Source organism: Copidosoma floridanum, unplaced genomic scaffold, assembly GCF_036245765.1.
Source record: "Copidosoma floridanum isolate Cflo_tuat_1 unplaced genomic scaffold, Cflo_Japanese_pri ptg000019l, whole genome shotgun sequence".
Lineage (NCBI taxonomy): Eukaryota > Metazoa > Arthropoda > Insecta > Hymenoptera > Encyrtidae > Copidosoma > Copidosoma floridanum.
In genome coordinates this window covers 13,499,220-13,518,344 of record NW_028321896.1, presented here as the reverse complement: position 1 = coordinate 13,518,344, position 19,125 = coordinate 13,499,220, and the positions used below count along the sequence as shown (strand labels likewise).

General features: G+C 37.4%; 3 protein-coding genes across 3 annotated transcripts; 2 read left to right on the top strand and 1 right to left on the bottom strand.

Annotated features, from left to right (window-relative positions):
• Nucleotides 1-344: 344 nt before the first annotated feature.
• On the bottom strand, nt 345-2,666 carry LOC106644622 (ribosome biogenesis protein WDR12 homolog). Its single transcript, XM_014360237.2, has 9 exons — nt 2,390-2,666; nt 2,030-2,115; nt 1,753-1,963; nt 1,504-1,644; nt 1,262-1,437; nt 1,090-1,160; nt 767-1,013; nt 574-706; nt 345-508 (listed from the first exon to the last, which is right to left on the bottom strand). Exons 1-9 carry the CDS (start codon nt 2,455-2,457, stop codon nt 370-372), a joined length of 1,272 nt encoding a protein of 423 aa, XP_014215723.2. The 5' UTR covers nt 2,458-2,666; the 3' UTR covers nt 345-369.
• A 2,427-nt stretch (nt 2,667-5,093) lies between these two features.
• Usp20-33 (Ubiquitin specific protease 20/33) lies at nt 5,094-10,806 on the top strand. Its single transcript, XM_014357695.2, has 6 exons — nt 5,094-5,402; nt 5,902-6,322; nt 6,400-6,788; nt 6,871-8,260; nt 8,345-8,613; nt 8,704-10,806. The coding sequence occupies exons 2-6, from the start codon at nt 5,916-5,918 to the stop codon at nt 9,018-9,020; spliced, it is 2,772 nt and encodes a 923-aa protein (XP_014213181.2). The 5' UTR covers nt 5,094-5,402; nt 5,902-5,915; the 3' UTR covers nt 9,021-10,806.
• A 408-nt stretch (nt 10,807-11,214) lies between these two features.
• Nucleotides 11,215-15,072, top strand: VGAT (vesicular GABA transporter). The gene is made up of 6 exons (XM_014358435.2): nt 11,215-11,574; nt 12,135-12,435; nt 12,541-12,670; nt 13,541-13,879; nt 14,002-14,370; nt 14,538-15,072. The coding sequence occupies exons 2-6, from the start codon at nt 12,152-12,154 to the stop codon at nt 15,012-15,014; spliced, it is 1,599 nt and encodes a 532-aa protein (XP_014213921.2). The 5' UTR covers nt 11,215-11,574; nt 12,135-12,151; the 3' UTR covers nt 15,015-15,072.
• Nucleotides 15,073-19,125: the final 4,053 nt, after the last annotated feature.

Below are 19,125 nucleotides of genomic sequence, written 5' to 3'. Positions count from 1 at the left end.
CTCTGCTTTATTATGCTCATTTGTTAATTACTTTTTTTTCAAACAAATTGAGGGTCTTCATCCACAGTATACTTGATTTTTGTTTAGATGTTTTAACGTGATCCGATGAATGTCGTGTGAGAGGTGGAATGATGCGAGAACGGTTAACATTACTGCATAAATTCGTGAAGATTAATATAATGCAGTGGTTTTGGGATGGTTAAAAAATTAAAATCTCCAAAATGTACATTTATCTCAAGCATGGACTTATTGGTAAACAAAAATATGATAAAAGTAAATGTTAAAATACCGAGATTTGCAAATGCTGAATTCAACATGAAAAAAAAGAAGTTTTTGTATGAATATTTAAAAAAATGTTTATTTGTACAATTATTTTACTGCATACTTCGATTTAAATATTCTGACTGTATTGTCAGCACCACCAGATACTAAAAACTTGGGATTCGACCAGTTGCAGCTTAGAACTTTATCTTCATGGCCACTCAAATCAAACAATGGAGCTTTGGGGCTGAAAGACAATTCAAATAATTATTTCAATCCTAATAGATTTTAAAAAGATTTATTAATTTATACCTCCTTGTATCCCATAATTTGACATTATTGTCATATGCTCCAGACATAAACAAATGATCTTCAGTTGTTGACCAGTGCAAAGCCTGAACCCACTGTGTATGTGAAGTAAACATAGTCTTAACCACAGCACCCTCTAAAAAATATAGGTAGCATTATAGCTATTATTTATTATAAAAAAAGTTACATTATTTACCTGTGGATCTTGGATCATATAAACGAATGTGCCTGTCTGCTGATGCTGTGATTATGGTCCTTGATAAATTTGAATAATCAAGATCAAAGAAACTTTTATTTCCAGTAAGCTCATGCTTGATTCCTCCAAGTTCAGTGTCCCAGATTTTTAAGGTGTGATCCCAAGAAGATGTGATAACTTCTGTTTTGTTTGACCAAACAACGCCGCTGATTGCTTCTTTATGACCTTTCATAGTCCTTACTGGTACCTGAGTATTAAATTATATTTTTAATAAATAGAATGGCTCATCTATTTTAATGCAACTATTTATTTTAAACACTTGCTCTTGTTTTACTGCAGTCAGTTTTTTGTCTTTTTGAAAATGATTCTCCATCTTCATTCTCATCGTGCAAAGCTATAAAATCATCAAAATTAAGTTACATATTGATTTGTATGTATAAAATATGAGAAAATAGAATATTGGTTACTATAAAAATTTTTTAAAAATGTGCTCACAGGTGGACCAAATTTTTAACATGGTATCCCAAGCTCCAGTTGCCATTAAATTACTAGTAGTATTTATGCCAACAGCTTCAAGGCCTCTTTCATGCCCTTTACATGTGTGTATACTTTCAACAGAGTTACTTTCAACATTCCACTTCCATATTATTGCAGTCTGATCTTGAGATGCACTAGAAATTAAAAGCAATCATTTGTAAACACAAAAATGGGTATTAATTTTATGTAGACAAGATTACCTCACAAAAGTTCCATTTTCTTCATCTAATGATATCCATGCCACAGCTTTAATTGGTGATGTATGCCCCGGGATAGTCAAGTGATGTTTTCCTTTTGCAGTCCATAAATGAAGAGTGTTATCATAACAACCAGCCAATATCCTATTTAATGAGTATATACATTAATAGCTAATTGTAATATTTACCCATGACTTTCAAAAATATTGCTTCATTTTATTATGTACATCATATATATTGATGAAAAATTACCATCTTTCACAAACCGCAACTGCAGACACCCAATCATCATGTATCAGACAGTCTTGTGGTTCTGGTGGTGGATGTTTTTCAATGTATTCGATATCAATTACATCTTCAACAGATATACCTCTTTCTCTAATGTGTTCCAATAAAGAGGTACGAAGAAACTCAGAACACACAAGGAAGTCAAATTCTACCTCTTTACTGACATTACCAGATTCTAAAAACATACAACATCAAAACAATAGGAAATAAGTGAGGATTTTGTTAATGTAAAATCACCTACCTTTCAGAAGTTCATTTACCAGATTATTCAGTTCTGAAACAAATACTGATGCGGGTATTGACAATGGGTAGTCTGGGACAGCATACCTGTGATTGTGATAATTAGGTCAAATTGTTAACAATCTTTCAATTTTACATACAAGTATAATAATAATATACATTTACTTTTAAAGAATATTTTTTATATAACCTTCAAGTTAAAATAAGTTATTAACAGAAAAAAAGTTGAGAATTCGTGTTTTGTAATAAAATATCAAGAGAAATTACAGTGTAATTATCAAAGATCGTAAACAAGAAAAATCATTTTATTCTTTGTATTACTGCATTTTCATTCTGAGTATACGAAAATTAAGTAACTTACTGAAGTTGTTTGGTGACAAGACGAATCTGGATTTGTGGAACGTCAGTCTGTGTACTTTTTCCAGCCATTCTCTTCAGTTTTTTATTATTATTATTTTACAAATTGCACATGAAATGACTAACCTCACAATTTTTGTATGTACTGCGGCTGTATTCCGCAAATGCTGTCAGCATATAGACATACAAGAAAAAAATAGACTGCTCGCTCTTATGTACGGCGCTGAAAGCACAAGTAGGAGACACAACATTGAACGTGGAAATCTGTCTCTCTAGCACATCTGCACATTGCCAAAGGTGGGAATGTCGACCTCCTATACATTGAAACTTTTGGAGGTAAATTTTCAGGTAAAAGATAGATTGTAAACTTGCCGCAAACAGCACAAACCACGTCAACTATCTATTATCTATTAACAAAATTATTTGCGGCTGGTTTATAATTATCAAAGTGACTTTGCTGTAAATAGCAATAGTTATTTGGATCAGCGCCATCTAGCGGTCTTGATTTTTTGGCCATTGGTGGCTCCTAAAATTCTCAATCAGAGCAATTTGGATTAGAGCCATTTAGTCAGTTATAAACCAGCCGCAACTCATGGTAATGCTATAAAATAAAAAAATAACGATACGTGTGTTTTAGGCGGCAAGTTAACAATCTATTTTCTACCAAAAAATCGACCTCCTATGTGTTTGTACTTTTGAAGATATATTTTTAAGCATAAGATAAATTGTTAACTTGCCGCCTAAAACACACGTATCGTTATTTTTTTATTTTATAGCATTACCATGAGTTGCGGCTGGTTTATAACTGACTAAATGGCTCTAATCCAAATTGCTCTGATTGAGAATTTTAGGAGCCACCAATGGCCAAAAAATCAAGACCGCTAGATGGCGCTGATCCAAAATAATCATTGCTACTTACAGTAAAGTCGCTTTGATAATTATAAACCAGCCGCAAATAATCTTATAAATAGACAATAAATAGTTGACATTTTTTGTGCTACTTGCGGCAAGTTTACAATATGTCTTTTACCTGTAAATGGACCCTGAAAAGTATAAATATTCCACTTATCTTATACGGCTCATAAAATCTACCATATTTACAAAATTAAAATACTTTAGACCTTTTATCATTAACTCGCAGAAGCACAGCCCTTTAACTTTAGATTTCCAATAAACAGTTAACTTATATAATATGTACATAACAAAATTTGTGTTACAGAAATCGTAAATCACGATCAAATATACACGTAAATTAATCAGTCGAAAAGAGACAACTGAAGAAAAAAGGTCTTAAAAAGAAGCAGTCACACGAAGAGTCTCCTAGGAATGGAGCATCGGATCTCACTAATTGAAAAATACATTTATTACAGAGATGTAAATTTTAAGTGTTATAAGTAAACAAAGAACCCAACCTTCTCTGATCAAGTGAGATCCAATGCTCCATTCTTGTATGAGACTTTTCGTGTGACTGTGTTTCTTTTTCAGGCCTTTTTTCTTCGGTTGTCTCTTTAATGGACTGATTAATTTGTGCTTACATGAGTTAATGGTAAAAGGTCAAGAGTATTGTAATTTTGTAAATATTGTCGATTTTATGAGCCATATAAGATGTGTAGAATATTGATGTAGAAACTTGCCGCAAGTAGCACAAAAAATGTCAACTATTTATCGTCTATTTATAAGATTATTTGCGGCTGGTTTATAATTATCAAAGCGACTTTACTGTAAGTAGCAATAATTATTTTGGATCAGCGCCATCTAGCGGTCTTGATTTTTTGGCCATTGGTGGCTCCTAAAATTCTCAATCAGAGCAATTTGGATTAGAGCCATTTAGTCAATTATAAACCAGCCGCAACTCATGGTAATGCTATAAAATAAAAAAATAACGATACGTGTGTTTTAGGCGGCAAGTTAACAATCTATTTTCTACCAAAAAATCGACCTCCTATGTGTTTGTACTTTTGAAGATATATTTTTAAGCATAAGATAAATTGTTAACTTGCCGCCTAAAACACACGTATCGTTATTTTTTCATTTTATAGCATTACCATGAGTTGCGGCTGGTTTATAATTGATTAAATGGCTCTAATCCAAATTGCTCTGATTGAGAATTTTAGGAGCCACCAATGGCCAAAAAATCAAGACCGCTAGATGGCGCTGATCCAAATAACTATTGCTATTTACAGCAAAGTCACTTTGATAATTATAAACCAGCCGCAAATAATTTTGTTAATAGATAATAGATAGTTGACGTGGTTTGTGCTGTTTGCGTCAAGTTTACAATTTATTTTTTACTCAAAAGTCAACCTCTAAAAATAGAGATATTCATATGGTTTAATAAAAATAAAATCGACCATATGACATTACTTAGTAGTAATTACTTTAATTACTACGCATAACTTCATGTACATCTTACACCGTGCTCTCTTTACCAGAATGATAAAATCAGAGGCTGTAAAGTTACGTAGGTCGTGGTGGAATGAATTAAACTGGCGCTGTATATTCCGTAATCTGGCCTATTTTAACTGGCCAGATTACGGAACAGAGCGCCAGTTAATTCAAGGTAGTTGACTTACCGACCTGATGGTAGCGTAGAGCGCAACCTTAAATTACTTGCTGGTGACGATTGCGGAAAACACCCTATGTAATGTAGCTGCATTTCATAAACATATATATGACTACGACAAAATGACATGACGGCTTGACGGCATTGATGAAATGTGACAAGGTTATCAGGTTAGAATTACCATTGTCTGCTGTGCTCATGTGCTATGCTTCAAAAAACCGAGGCTTCAGGCTACCGAGGTTAAACACACAAAAACAGAGCAACAACGAAAATTTGTGCTATTCAAGGGTTAGACAACGACTATACATCACACACAAGTAGTTGCGTGTGCTCAATGAGAGAGAAGAGTATGCATGCGATCGCAACATTATACGGAGGCAAAGTGACAGACCTCTGACGAAGCATTAAAAGGCGTCGTCGCCCAGCAAATCTTCTGGTCGAGCCATACAAACAGGTAATATCTATAGATTGGAGTTAAAAGTTGTACAGCCAATTTTTGACAAGCTGCCACCATATAAATGTATGAACATTGTGCAAACACAATTATAATGAATTAGCACTTGATCACAGAGATGCATGACAGTTGTTATTGTTTTTACACAAGTAGCTATGAACCTCTACAAATTTCCATTGCTTGCATAAGACAATTAACATTTGTGATTGAATTAACACTCCCTTTGACACTAATTTTTTCATCTACTGTTGTAAAAACGCAACAAAGCAATGCACACAGATGGTGCCTATACGAGCCATTGCAACTTGACACATTTGATCGTAGCATGTGTCATTTAGACTTTGTTCTCTTGTTGGCTTTTGTTTAATTGTTGTTCATTCTTACCAAGTACCGTAATGAGCTTCCCTTATTTTGATTCATTTTAATTGTCAAAAGTGTATTGCTTAAGTTTTTAATGTGAAAAATCCATTTTGAATAATAATTTGTTAAAATATTTTAGCCTGACAGCACAAAATGCCTCTTGCTGCAATAAACTGCCCACACGTTGACAACCATGGTGACTTGATAGTAGTTGAAAACATAATAGCTCACCAGGAAACTTTTGATAAATGTAGTGAATGTGAACACAAAGGTCCAAACCTCTGGTTATGTCTACATCCCGAGTGTCGTTACGTAGGCTGTGCAGAGGGACAGTTTGATCACAGCACCATTCACAATAGAAAATTTCCAACTCACTCTGTCCACATGAATCTTTCATCAAATAGGATCTGGTGTTACTTTTGCCAGATAGAAGTTCACACGGTACATGTGCCGTCAAATCAATCTGATTTCAAGATTTACAGTGATAAACTAACTGGTGACTCGTCTGTCAACATAGACTTCAAGCCAGACGAATATGAATTTCAGAGATTGCGAAAAAAGTTCGTTTATGATTCTTATATTTCGATATCTTGCATGTATGTACCATTTAATTAATTCAAATTTATTATTCATTTAGATACAAGAATAGTAATGTACTCGATGATATGGCAAACGCTGAAAGAGGAGATTCTTATGTTGATAAACCAGAAGATTCACCAGATAGCACAGACACAGATGAAAGTAGAGATTCTTCCGGAAAGCCCAGAGGATTGGTTGGTCTTCAAAACATTGGAAACACCTGTTATATGAATGCAGCGCTTCAAGCTTTGTCAAATGTACCTCCTTTAACCCACTATTTTTTGGATTGCGAACATATGGTTTATTACATTACTAAAGATCGTAAGGCTAATTTAAGTCTGAGTTACATGCATCTTATAAAAGAAATGTGGAGCAAAAGATCCTTAGGCTATGTGGTGCCACATGCAATATTAACAGGCATAAGAACAGTTCAACCAATGTATCGAGGTAATTACAGCTTAAGCAATCGATTTTCAATGCTCGTATCAGTCTTTTAATCTAATTCAGCGACAACACAATTCTGTTGTAGGTTATCATCAGCACGATACCCAAGAGTTCCTAAGGTGTTTTATGGACCAACTGCACGAAGAGCTGAAAGAACACGTAGAGGAAGACCGTGAGAGTCAGGTGCGATTGAAAAGTGTCTGTGAACCATCGTCAGATGAAGAGGAGACCGAGGGCGATGGTACAGGATCGAGTCAGTCGGATGCTGAGTACGAAACCTGCGATTCAGGTGTAAGCGAGCGGAGCTCGCTCAGCGACGAGGGCGAGCGAGGCATGAAACGCCGACACTCCCGAATCAGCCAGCAAGCCGAGAAACTGCGCAACAAGTTCACAAGCCGAAGCATGAAGAAGAGCAATGCAAGCTCCCACGAGGTCAATTTTTTTTCGCGGGAGCGTGGCTCTCAGTCTGGCAGCTCGCCCATCAAGCATCGATCGAAAAAACAAATCAAAACGCGTAGCGTCATCAGCGATGTCTTTGACGGGAAATTGCTGAGCAGCGTGCAGTGCCTCACGTGCGATCGCATATCGACGCGCATTGAGACCTTCCAAGATCTGTCGCTGCCTATACCTAGCCGTGACCATATCGACATGCTGCATCAGGGCTCGCTCACGCCTCAGAAGGCAAGCCCATGCACGGACGTTACTTACGTGACCAATCAAGCAGGCTGGTTCTCCTGGTTTTTCCAGTGGATGCGTTCATGGTTCTGGGGCCCAGTCGTCAGTCTCCACGACTGCCTCTCAGCCTTTTTTAGCGCTGATGAGCTGAAAGGTGATAATATGTATAGCTGTGAGAAGTGCAACAAGCTTAGGAACGGTATCAAATTTTCCAAAGTGCTAGAACTGCCGGAAGTCCTGTGCATCCACCTCAAGCGTTTCCGTCACGAGCTCATGTTCAGCTCAAAAATCGCCAACTACGTTTCCTTCCCTCTCGAGGGTCTTGACATGCGGCCTTTCCTTCACAAAGACTGTGTGTCAAAGGTCACCACTTACGATCTCATGTCGGTCATCTGCCATCATGGCACTGCATGCGGTGGCCACTATGTCTGCTATGCTTTAAATCGAATCACGAATCAGTGGTTCGAGTTCGACGACCAGACAGTGACTCCCGTATCGCCGGATACGGTCAAGAATTGCGGTGCATATGTTCTTTTCTATCGCAAGTGGTCGAATGAGATGATCCAACTTCGCGAGAAAACGGTCGAGTTGTTGGACATATCGTCCAAGGATGCAACGGATTTGAACTTTTTCGTCAGCAGACAATGGATCAACCGGTTTAATACGTTCGCAGAGCCAGGGCTGATCGATAATTCAGACTTTCTATGCCCGCACGGAGGCGTCAATCCATTGAGAACTAAAATTGTTGATAAGATTTGTACACCCATACCACAGACTGTTTGGGAGTACCTATGGAAAACGTAGATAAATTTTTTTTTTTTCTCACAAAATTTCCATCATCTGTAACGTACGTTGTGGTATAAGTATATATGTAATATTTACAGGTTTGGTGGTGGTCCCAGCTGTACTAATTTATACCAATGTCCTACTTGCGAAGAAAAGTGTGAAGCATTAGAAAAGCGTCGAAACTACGAACTCGATGTTTTCAATCAGCTAAGTCGTCCTGATAATCCAACAGCACTTTTTGCTATATCAATGTCTTGGTTCAGACAGTGGCAGAGTTTTGTCAAAGTCAAGGAAACTCTCCCTCCTGGACCTATAGATAACAGTTCCATTGTTGTGAATAAAAGTGGTCAAACGGTTCTGAAGCCAGGTGAGTAATCTTTTTTTGTTAATTCTGCTTGATAAGTTTGAAAAAAATTGAAAGATAAAAAATTTCAAAATTCTTTTATGCTTCCTGTAGGTTCTGATTATGGTCCAATACCAGACGAACTTTGGGAATTTTTTGTAAATACATACAGTGGAGGACCTAACGTGATGATTCACTCGTGTCAGCGACCAGTGCCTGCACATTCTAGTTTACCCACACATTCCACTACAAATCTGAATCTCACAGATTTGTATCCTCAATTAGCTAGGCTAGCAGAGGCTAAAACAAAACAAATGACCACTGCAAGAAGTACTGAGTCGATACCGATGACAGACATTAATCCTACTGTTGAGAATACCATAACGATTGTGGGTAATTCTCAACTTGTAACTAAAGAAACAAATAGTTAAGAATTTCCTCTTTCTGCTTTATTGACGTTCGTGTGTCAAAACTTTATTTACAATGTCATGTGTCATTCTAATGAATTCCGGCTCGTTGCCACTGACTAACTAAATGAAATGTCAATTTATTAAAAAATAAATTGTTTTTTACCAATATGATTTAACAATCCACAAATTAGTGGCAATTGATTTTCGAATAATATGACAATTTGATTTTTCTTTTCCTGGTACGATAATTGGGCCGAGAGACATAATTTTTGTTATAAAGTACTTTGCATTACATTCTAGTAATTTTACAATACTAGGATTTCGTGGAATTCATTGAAACATCAATCAATCTATGAATATGTTATCGACAACGTCAATAAAACAGCGCCTTTAGTGTTACAAACTTGAAATCATAATCCTCCAAGGCATGGAGTTTTTCACGTTTTACACGACAAAGATTTTTTTTCTTTAATTGCTTAGATTCAAAAGTATTTTATTCAACTGAAATTGAACATTTGTGTATATGAACATAGAACGCTTGTAAAAATAAGCGAGAGTGAGATAAATGCATAGTAGTTGGCGTCTTTGCCAAATCAAAAGCGTATAGTGTACATATGTATTTTTCTGTGAAAAAGAAAAAAAGAAACTTTAAAATATGTTTTTCGTCACCTCTCATATGGCTTTTACAAGCAAGGCTTGCAATGGTGCAACATAATACGGTAAATCTGTGATTTATCTTAAAGTCAAGCCAGACGATTTTTCAGCCACGTATTCAAAGGGAAGAAAGCTTTATTTAGAAAAAATTTAGTAACATATTTATCAGCTTTTTGCATTGGTGATGAAATCACAAATTTTATTTCTTTTTTTTGGGGTACCTTACAACAAATTGAATAATTATTCAACATCTACCGCTTTCATGAACTTATATGTGCATCTTTATTAATGGCATTTAAGTTGAGCATTCTAACTGTGTAGCGTAAAACAACGCATTATTTGCATGGGTGTACGAGGAAGAACAGAAGACTGACAATTACACGAAGAAAAAACACAAATGCAATTTATTTGAGATACATTCTCGGCGCTTTTTGTTTTTATATGTATCAAAAATTACGATGAAAAAAAAAACTTTTAAATAATGGTACAGTTTGTCATATATTATAATAATAATAATGATAAAAAAAAAATTTTTAAAATTAGTAACAAAGTAAGGGAATAATGCCAAACAGTGCGAAGTTAAACTTTGTATTCTAAATGATAATGTTTATTGTGCTATTACACGTAAGATAGAATTATTACAAAGAGTTTAAAATGGTGTGGTGGAGAGAAAAAGTTTATTTTGTTGAGATAATACGTTGACAGTTGTATTATCGCATTGTTAGTTGATATTAATTTATTTGATTTACATATCGCTTGACAGCTACGTAACTTTATCCCCATGTTTTCGAGGAGTATATTGTACTCCATTATAAAAAAAAAACTTTTCTCATGCTCGCTACCTTTGACCATTTAACGAAAAGCATCGTGCAAGTTTAAACAAAAAATTTCTCAGCATACATTGTATATTAATTATTAAAAAAAATTAAAAGTTTTACGGTGTGCATCGAATGAAAAAAAACAAAAAAAGACAAAAAAAACAATGGAAAAATCGATAGAAAGCCTACTTCTGGTAAGTTGAGCTGATAATTGTAAAAACAAAAAAAAAAAAAAGAAAACTTGTGAAATCCCAATAACCCCATTATAGTTATTGCGGCATGTAACACAACATGAACAAGCAAAAAGGAAAATAAAGATTTTTTCTATCCATTAATGTCAGCCTCTTTTTTTTTTTTCTTCCAAGACTCTCCTTAGACGTTCGAACTTTCAAAATCGAACGCACCAAAAAACCTCCCCTTCGTGACAATGTGCACGAGAAAAAATCGTTGCAAGCTCGATGCGCAGGTTCGACCGCGTATTCCCGACGCGAAGGGAGCAACGGAAATAGAGTAAAAGCACATCAGGGACTGGGGGATGGTAGAGAGGGGGGGTGGTTTGCGCGCCCCCGATTGTTATAATAATACACACGCAGCCTCCACCTCCCTCCCCCCCGAAAAGGTATATCCCGAGGGCGGCCTCGGCTCTCATCGATCGCCGCTCTCGCGCGGACAGAGGGATGCTGCTGCTCCGTGGACCCTCTGCGCCGCACACGCTCGACAGTGTGCTGCTGCGTGCCATCCCGGATACTACAGCCTCGCCGTCACCCCCGCGCGCACCAGAACATCGCCACCACCGCCAGTAGAAGCAGCAGCCACCCCCTTCGATTCCTCGGCTCGTGTCCCGTATCCAGTAGTAAAGCCAGATTATCGTCAGCCATGCCCAAAAGAGAGGACCACTAGGAAGACATCTACCCCGACTGTGTATCGCCCCGCACCACTCGCGTTGCCCCGTTATTTGCCTCGAACGCGCCCAACCACCTCGCCCGAAGTCAATCGTGGAGGAAGCTTGGACAAGCGAGATACTTTCATGAAGGAAGGATCGCCGCGTCGACGAGCCTCCACGGCCTGATACCTTTTTTTGTTTTTTCTTTTTTTTTTCCAACGTGAGTTTCATTCGCTTGTACAGGTAGTCACACTCGTATGATGTTACATGACTCCGTGTCCTCGGCTTTTGCGTGCTACAAACATAATATATATATACATTTTAATTATAATATCGCGTCAAGAGGGAAGCGCGTGTGCTTATACATTGTACTATCGAAGCGGCAGTCATTTGCAGTGTGTACTATACTTGTTCGCACTGCACGACTACCGGGGGGGGAGGGAGCGGTACTACTCGAGCTTGAAACTTTAGCCCAGGGTTGTACGATATTAACCGGAGAGGCTTTTGTCAAAGTGCATTTGTACTATTGTCGATTCAACACTTTGATCGGGAAAAATTGATTTTCGAAGGCCCTCGCGCCAATAAGCTATACACTCGTGACGTTGAACGAGTATATAGTTTTGCAAAGTATCGATGTAATGATATACAATATCCCACAATTGATTCGTGTAAGATGAGGACACTCGGTCAAAGTAAATTATAAATTGTATGGATCAATTGGTCCAAGGATGTAATAAACAATTATGTATGTATATGCGCTTGTGTGTTCACGTCAAACAGATAAATCGATTGGAGCGATGGCGCAATTTCGGGGCTTCTTCATACCGGACCTGAACGCGACGATGAACGTCGCCTGGGAGACGGTAAAGTCCCTGTGGCCGGAGAACAGTCCTTGCATGGAGTTGATAAGGGGCACGGCTCCCGGTGGCCGTGGCAACTTTGACCAAGGAGGCGGGGAGTACGGGGAAGGTGTCGACGGGGCCGAAATGACGGCTCTCAACGACGAGCCGGGCAGTAGCTCCTACGGGGACCAGAAACGCGTCACCATGGCCGAGGAGTCGTTTAGCTACCAGAGAAGCGGGTGAGCCGTTTTTACCTTTTTTTTTTTTTTTTTTTTTTTTTTTTTTTTTTTACAACACGCTATCCGTTGAACAAATGTTGAATATGTATATTTTTTTCCCCCCAGGGATAAAGTGAGAACTGGAAGCGTCAGTAGTGGATTTAGTGAAAATGACGAAGGGGGTGGCGAATTCGGTGCGGCGGGGGTGAAAATCAACGAATGGCAGGCAGCATGGAACGTCACCAATGCCATCCAGGTATGGAATTTTCGAAACGAGGCATACATGTATATATAAATGATTTCTTGATTTATTTTCGGTATTTTGTCGTACCATCCCTCACTGCTACATCTTGAAAAATCGAGTCTTTCGATTTTTACAAAGGTATAACGAATCGCGTGATTAATTTACGGATCCAATAATTTTTTACACATGCATTATTTAAATGGAGATGTATTAATAACGATTGGTAATTCTATTGGACTTTTGAACGAAATTTAATTGAAAACGGTAAGACGCTCGTATGCAAATTGATTACTCTGCTGATTTTATTTACTTTTGCATGGCTGTATCGTAGAAATGGTTATTCCGGCAATTCATAAAACTGTCAAGTGTATAGCTATGAAAAAGAAAAAAAAGAAAAAAAAATTACTTACTCTTTCGTACTTTGAAGAATTTGAAGAAAATCTGAAACAAATGATGATGCAATGATTTTTTTTTCTTCTTCTTTCTTCATTATAACAATATCGAGTGGACAAATAGTAATAGAAAAATAAAGCTGTTACCCATCATGACGAGCGAATGCCATGGATTATTTTTACCATCCAGCAATAATCGCTCCGTACACGCGTCGTCGTTTGGCATCTCTACACGCGTACACTCGGCATTGTTGTTTTATCCATAAATTAAATTTTAAATGTCTCGTTTGCCCCAATCGCAACTGCATACGAGTAGAAAAACGAATCAATCACCCCTGCTTAATTTTTCGGCAATCGTATCCAACACTTTAAAACACAATTGAATGCTTGGTATCGGTGTCTTTGAAAAAAAAAAAAAAAAGAATAATACACAACTGCCTCGTTGTGCGAAAAAAAAAAAAAAAAAAAAAAAAAAAACCTCCCCCCTCAGGGCATGTTCATCGTGTCGCTGCCGTTCGCGGTGCTGCGAGGCGGCTACTGGGCGATAGCCGCCATGGTCGGGGTAGCGTACATCTGCTGCTACACCGGCAAGATCCTGGTCGAGTGCCTGTACGAGTTTGACCCGAGCACGGGCCAACGGGTGCGCGTCCGCGACTCGTACGTCTCCATAGCCAAGGAGTGCTTCGGGCCCCGGGTCGGCGCACGTGTCGTCAACATAGCCCAGATCATCGAGCTCCTCATGACCTGCATACTATACGTCGTCGTTTGCGGCGACCTCATGATCGGCAGCTTTCCCGAGGGCGCTATCGACACGCGCAGCTGGATGATGGTAATTCTCCTTTTTTTTTTTTTTTTTTTTTTCCTCTCATTCCTAAGCAAATTATTGTTCGGCGCTGCAGTCATAAATAATCCACAACAATGTATACACCGCATGGTTTTATCGATCGGCAGCTCATCGGTATATTCCTGATACCGCTCGGCTTCCTAAAGTCACTGCACCACGTGTCCGTGTTGAGCTTCTGGTGCACGATGGCCCACCTGTTCATAAACGCGATAATACTCGGTTACTGCATGCTGGAGATCGGCGACTGGGGCTGGTCGAAGGTCAAGTGGAGCCTCGACATGGAAACATTTCCCATATCCCTTGGGGTGATCGTCTTCAGCTACACGTCCCAGATCTTCCTGCCCACCCTCGAGGGCAACTTGATAGACCGCAGCAAGTTCGATTGGATGCTCGACTGGAGCCACATCGCGGCCGCCGCCTTCAAGTCGATATTCGGCTGGGTCTGCTTCATGACCTTTCAAAACGACACCCAGCAGGTACGCGCGCATCCACCCGTACATCCACATTTTTTGCACGAGATGCGCATCATCATCATCATGTTGTTTTTGTTTTTCCCTCTTCATCTCGTTGCATGTATACACATGTATATTGTGTAAGGTGGTCACATATATATAATGTAAATATTTTCATGTGGTGAGCGCAGGTGATAACGAACAACCTGCACTCGTCGGGCTTCAAGGGCCTGGTGAACCTGTGCCTGGTGATAAAAGCCGTGCTGTCGTACCCGTTGCCATACTACGCAGCGTGCGAGCTCCTCGAGCGGGCGCTCTTCCGGGGCCGGCCCAAGACCCCCTTCCCGACCATCTGGACCCTCGACCGGGAGCTCAAAGTCTGGGGTCTGGCCTGGCGCGTCGGGGTCATTCTGTTTACCATCCTCATGGCCATCTTCATACCCCACTTCAGCATCCTCATGGGCTTCATCGGCTCGTTCACCGGCACCATGCTATCCTTCATCTGGCCGTGCTACTTTCACCTCAAGCTCAAGCGCAACTCCATGGAAACGAGCGCCGTTGCCTTTGACTGCTTCGTCATAAGCCTCGGGGTCCTGTTTGCCGTCATCGGCGTCTACGACTCGGGTCGGGCTCTCATCAAGGCTTTCGAGATCGGCTTGCCGTTTTAGGCTCGCCGCTTCCGTTTGTACCACCTACGCGTCGTACCGTACTACCGTGCCGATATCTATCTCTCTCTCTCTCTTTCTCTTTTGTTTTTTTTCTTCTATTTTTGCGTCTCGTGGTAACATAATATATACGGTCTGCATCGACACAGCGCGGGGTCACTCGATTGACTCGATATTTTCGGTACAACCGGCAATCGTTGAAAATCAGGATAGCCTCTAAAAAGGCACGATCATTCGTGCGTTCGTTTTAAAAAATATTTTCATTTTAAGGATAACTCGCACCGCGACTATACTTTACATGTTTTCTAAAAGCTTTTTATAGTTGTTTATTCATCCAAGTACATAAATATATACCTACCGGCTTTTACGAAGCAACGATCCAACGTCTTCCAGTCTATATACATATTGACACACGGATAAACATTTGATACAAGGTATACTTGCCGAATATTTATTGATAACAAATTACTGCTGGGATTATTTTATCGGCTATTTTATATTGCCCCGTTGAACATCCAATCGAGTGAACATTGATGCAGACGGTATACGGGTAACTGTATGAATACTTGTTTTTGTTTTTAAACTTTCCCCCCAACGATTTAGATAGTAGAAGTAATGATAAAAGATAGATAGATCGCGCAGCTTCGTTCACGCTTGAGCGTCTTTTGGTCGCGCCCGAAAGTACGAGATGAGAAAGGGGAGGGAAAAAAAAAACGGTGCTATAGGTATAAAATGTAAAACCGCCGTTAGGCGGCAGACCGTGGCAAGACCGGTATAAAATACTTACAAAGAACGTGGGAGGGATACTTCAACGAATAACGCCGTACCTACACTGTAACGATGTAACGATGATCACGTGGACGAGCTGTCCTGGTGCTTTATCGATCGACTCGGTACCGATGGTTTTCTCGTCATGCCTGTTTCGCGCTTTCTTTTCTCACCTCCTCTACTTATTTTACCCTCCGAGATTTTATAAACGCTCCATGTCCAGACTAGGCAAAATTAAATCAAGTTCAACGTTTTTTCCTTTGTTCATTGTGATGCAAAGCTTATTGATCATATATACTATGTTTTTATTTTATTAAAAGTAAGCCGAAAAGGTTTCGAGAAATTATGCAAAATGACATAGAGATATAGGGTTATTTACAAGGAAAGTCATGTGTAATAAGCCAATGAAATTTTGAAATTTGATACGACGTAGTTGGAAACTAAGGTGCCGCGTGCGGTCGAGCATCAGCTACAGCTCGTCGCTATCGCTTATATTTGGCGTTGTTGCCGTCAATTTCTAGTCTTCCTCGAAGACGATGTCTTCGTACCTATACCTGTAACGAAATATCAAAAAACCAATAGAATATTTATGGAATTGTTGGTAGACTTTTAGCCATCGCGCGACGATCGTGGTGATAAAGAATGAGAATGATAAATAGAACTGTTATATGAGTTCTGAGTAATCGATGTCTTCCAGTACTACAATTTCGTGGTTAAATTAATATTGTCGTCGCAGTGATTCTGATGATAAACAAAATTGAGTGAATGTGCATACGTGCGATAACTATATGAAAATAGAAAAATCATCGTTATTAGAGATTTTTGTAACACCACTCCGGAGAAAGAGTGAATAAAAAAAACGTACCGTTAAGATGACACGTCAATGTTATCAATATGAAAAATAAGTGTTGTTGAAAAATGTATAATTTTTAGCAGTATTTTTAAAAACAAATGAAAATAGTTTTGTTTCGCGTGGAAAAATGAAAAATTTTAACAACTTTTATGATCACAGTACCAATTTTATTTGAGATTATACTTAGAGTAGTATTTTAAATTGTTGCATTACGTATAATAAGCGTTGATCGCCAGTTGACAATAAAAAATGTAGCTTCGGTCCAACTATTACCATTTTTATCTTATATTTCTATCTAGGAAAAACTGCCTTGCTTGCAAAGATCTAAGATAATATTGTATGTTTTTGACAATACGAGATGTAAGCATTTCTTGCTCTACTCTCTTTGTTTTACATGCTTTGAAAAATTACTCACTTGTTAAATACATAACACTATATTCACAGCGCGAAAAGATTTATAAATGAAAATGCGTTTTTTTTTTTTTTTTTTTTTTTTTTAACACTTTCATCAGAGTTGTTTTAAAATAATAATTAAACAAAGCTTGATAATATTAGGTAAACGTCTTTAAATGATGAATTAGTGTATAAAAATCATTAACTGCGTTTACAAGTATGAAATTGTACATGTACATAACACGTCTTCCAATTGATCTATTCGTGTGATATGATGAGACGAAAAATATTAAAAACTCCAATGTCTTCCAGTCTTATTGACTCATGCACGTACGTGCAAAATATACTTTAAATTGTATTAGGTTAGATAATAAGTTAATAATTTAGCAAAAACTTGCCATTGTCATATTAACTCGCAAATCTTTTTAATACAATATTATTATGATTTATGTAAAAGTATTTTTTTCCATACAAGCGTGTGTCAAGTTTTTCCAACCGTAGGAACTTCATAGCGAGATTCCTGTGATAAAAAAATCATTGAATTCACGTTACTCCATATAATTATTTTTGCTTATCCAAAGAAATTAAATGATGGAAAAATATGCAAAAAGCTACATACAGACATGATTTTTCCAATTTGTTTGAGTGTGCATACTTACGCTAGCAAAACACGTAAGTCTACTAAAAAATGTCAACAAGAGTGTTGAGTGTAATTATATTTAAGTACACTTATTATATATATATATATTTCCAGTGCGATTTACTGACAATATAAATCAAGAAGATATGATGTCAATGATTATTATAAAAATATACATATATATATACGTTGATAAACATAAATTATACATATGAAAAAGGATATATAGTAAAAAGTTGTAAACTGTATACAAAGATAATAAAAAAGCGAAAAATGATATAGGTATATGCGTGACAGCTGAGTCATACTGAATGCTTAAATAATTTTCATCAACAGTTGGTATATTTTTTCCTTGTGCTAATTCGCACTTTAATTTAAAAAAAAAAAAAATTCTTAGCAAAAAAGATTTTTGTCTATTTCTTTCTCTTTTGCTCACTTTCTCTGTACATACTAAATTTGTTTACCAAATATCGAAAATTGAAGTGGTACGCAATAATTTAGTTTCGAATTTAGAGAGTAAAAATTTATTCTTTTAAAATGATTCTTTACTCCGAAATGTTAACAAATAAAAACGTAGATACAGCAAAAATTCACGTTTATGAATTAAAAGTCTTTATCTAAAAATAAATGATAAGTAGTGAATTTCTACTTGAATCCTAGCGGATTTCCATTATTTCAAAAACTTTAGTTCATAAATGATTTTTTTGAAATGTTGCTAAAGGTAAAATGTAAAGTGATGCAATTGTAAGAGAAATAGAGTAAAAATCAAAAAAAAAAAAAAAAAATCAAGCGTGGAAACTCGAATCTTATCTTGAAATAATATAAATAAATACGGTAGATTAACACTGTGTACAAAATCGAGCAATACATGCAGCCGTGTTTTGTAATTATTTGCATTGTGACATAGTGTATTCCTTAAAATAATAAGATGATAATGTCTATTTATTAAAAAAAACGAAGAATTTAGGGCTGTAGACCAAAAACTAAACAACATGTCCACAAAAGCCTTCAATTCGTACTCCTCTAATCTGTTGTTCCATTGATTATCCCTTCTTGAAGTTTTAGAATCAATAGAAATGTTGATTATATTATTATTATTAAAAATCAGAGACTTTAAGGACACATTGAAAAAATTATTGCAATCTTGATGTTAAAGTTGACTATCATTGTAATAGGCATTGTTTGTCAGGTACAAGTGTAACAGGGCTTCCATATTATGAGATTGAAAAATATATAATAATGAAATTTTAAGCGTTGCCAATTATTTGTTTCAATGACTAATATAATACGAAAGACAAACTCTCCTATGCATTCATCAATCCTTTCCTCCAATTCTTTTCAATGTTTTCTGTTTTTTTTTTTTTTTTTTTTTTTTTTTTTTTTTTTTTTTCGTCATTAGAAACTCAGATCACCTTTCTCGAGAGAAACAAAACAGATTCTTCGAGCCAGCCCGTGGAAAG

Bases quoted from the DNA above. Each gene is read 5' to 3' on its own strand.
- LOC106644622 (XM_014360237.2), bottom strand. From the start codon at position 2,457: ATGGCTGGAAAAAGTACACAGACTGACGTTCCACAAATCCAGATTCGT. The intron at 2,116-2,389 runs GTAAGTTACTTA...TCACAATCACAG, and splicing joins CTTGTCACCAAACAACTTCA to GTATGCTGTCCCAGACTACC. The intron at 1,438-1,503 runs GTAATCTTGTCT...TTTAATTTCTAG, and splicing joins GAAAATGGAACTTTTGTGAG to TGCATCTCAAGATCAGACTG.
- VGAT (XM_014358435.2), top strand. From the start codon at position 12,152: ATGGCGCAATTTCGGGGCTTCTTCATACCGGACCTGAACGCGACGATG. The intron at 13,880-14,001 runs GTAATTCTCCTT...ATCGATCGGCAG, and splicing joins ACACGCGCAGCTGGATGATG to CTCATCGGTATATTCCTGAT. The intron at 14,371-14,537 runs GTACGCGCGCAT...TGGTGAGCGCAG, and splicing joins TTCAAAACGACACCCAGCAG to GTGATAACGAACAACCTGCA.
- Usp20-33 (XM_014357695.2), top strand. From the start codon at position 5,916: ATGCCTCTTGCTGCAATAAACTGCCCACACGTTGACAACCATGGTGAC. The intron at 6,789-6,870 runs GTAATTACAGCT...ATTCTGTTGTAG, and splicing joins AGTTCAACCAATGTATCGAG to GTTATCATCAGCACGATACC. The intron at 8,614-8,703 runs GTGAGTAATCTT...TGCTTCCTGTAG, and splicing joins TCAAACGGTTCTGAAGCCAG to GTTCTGATTATGGTCCAATA.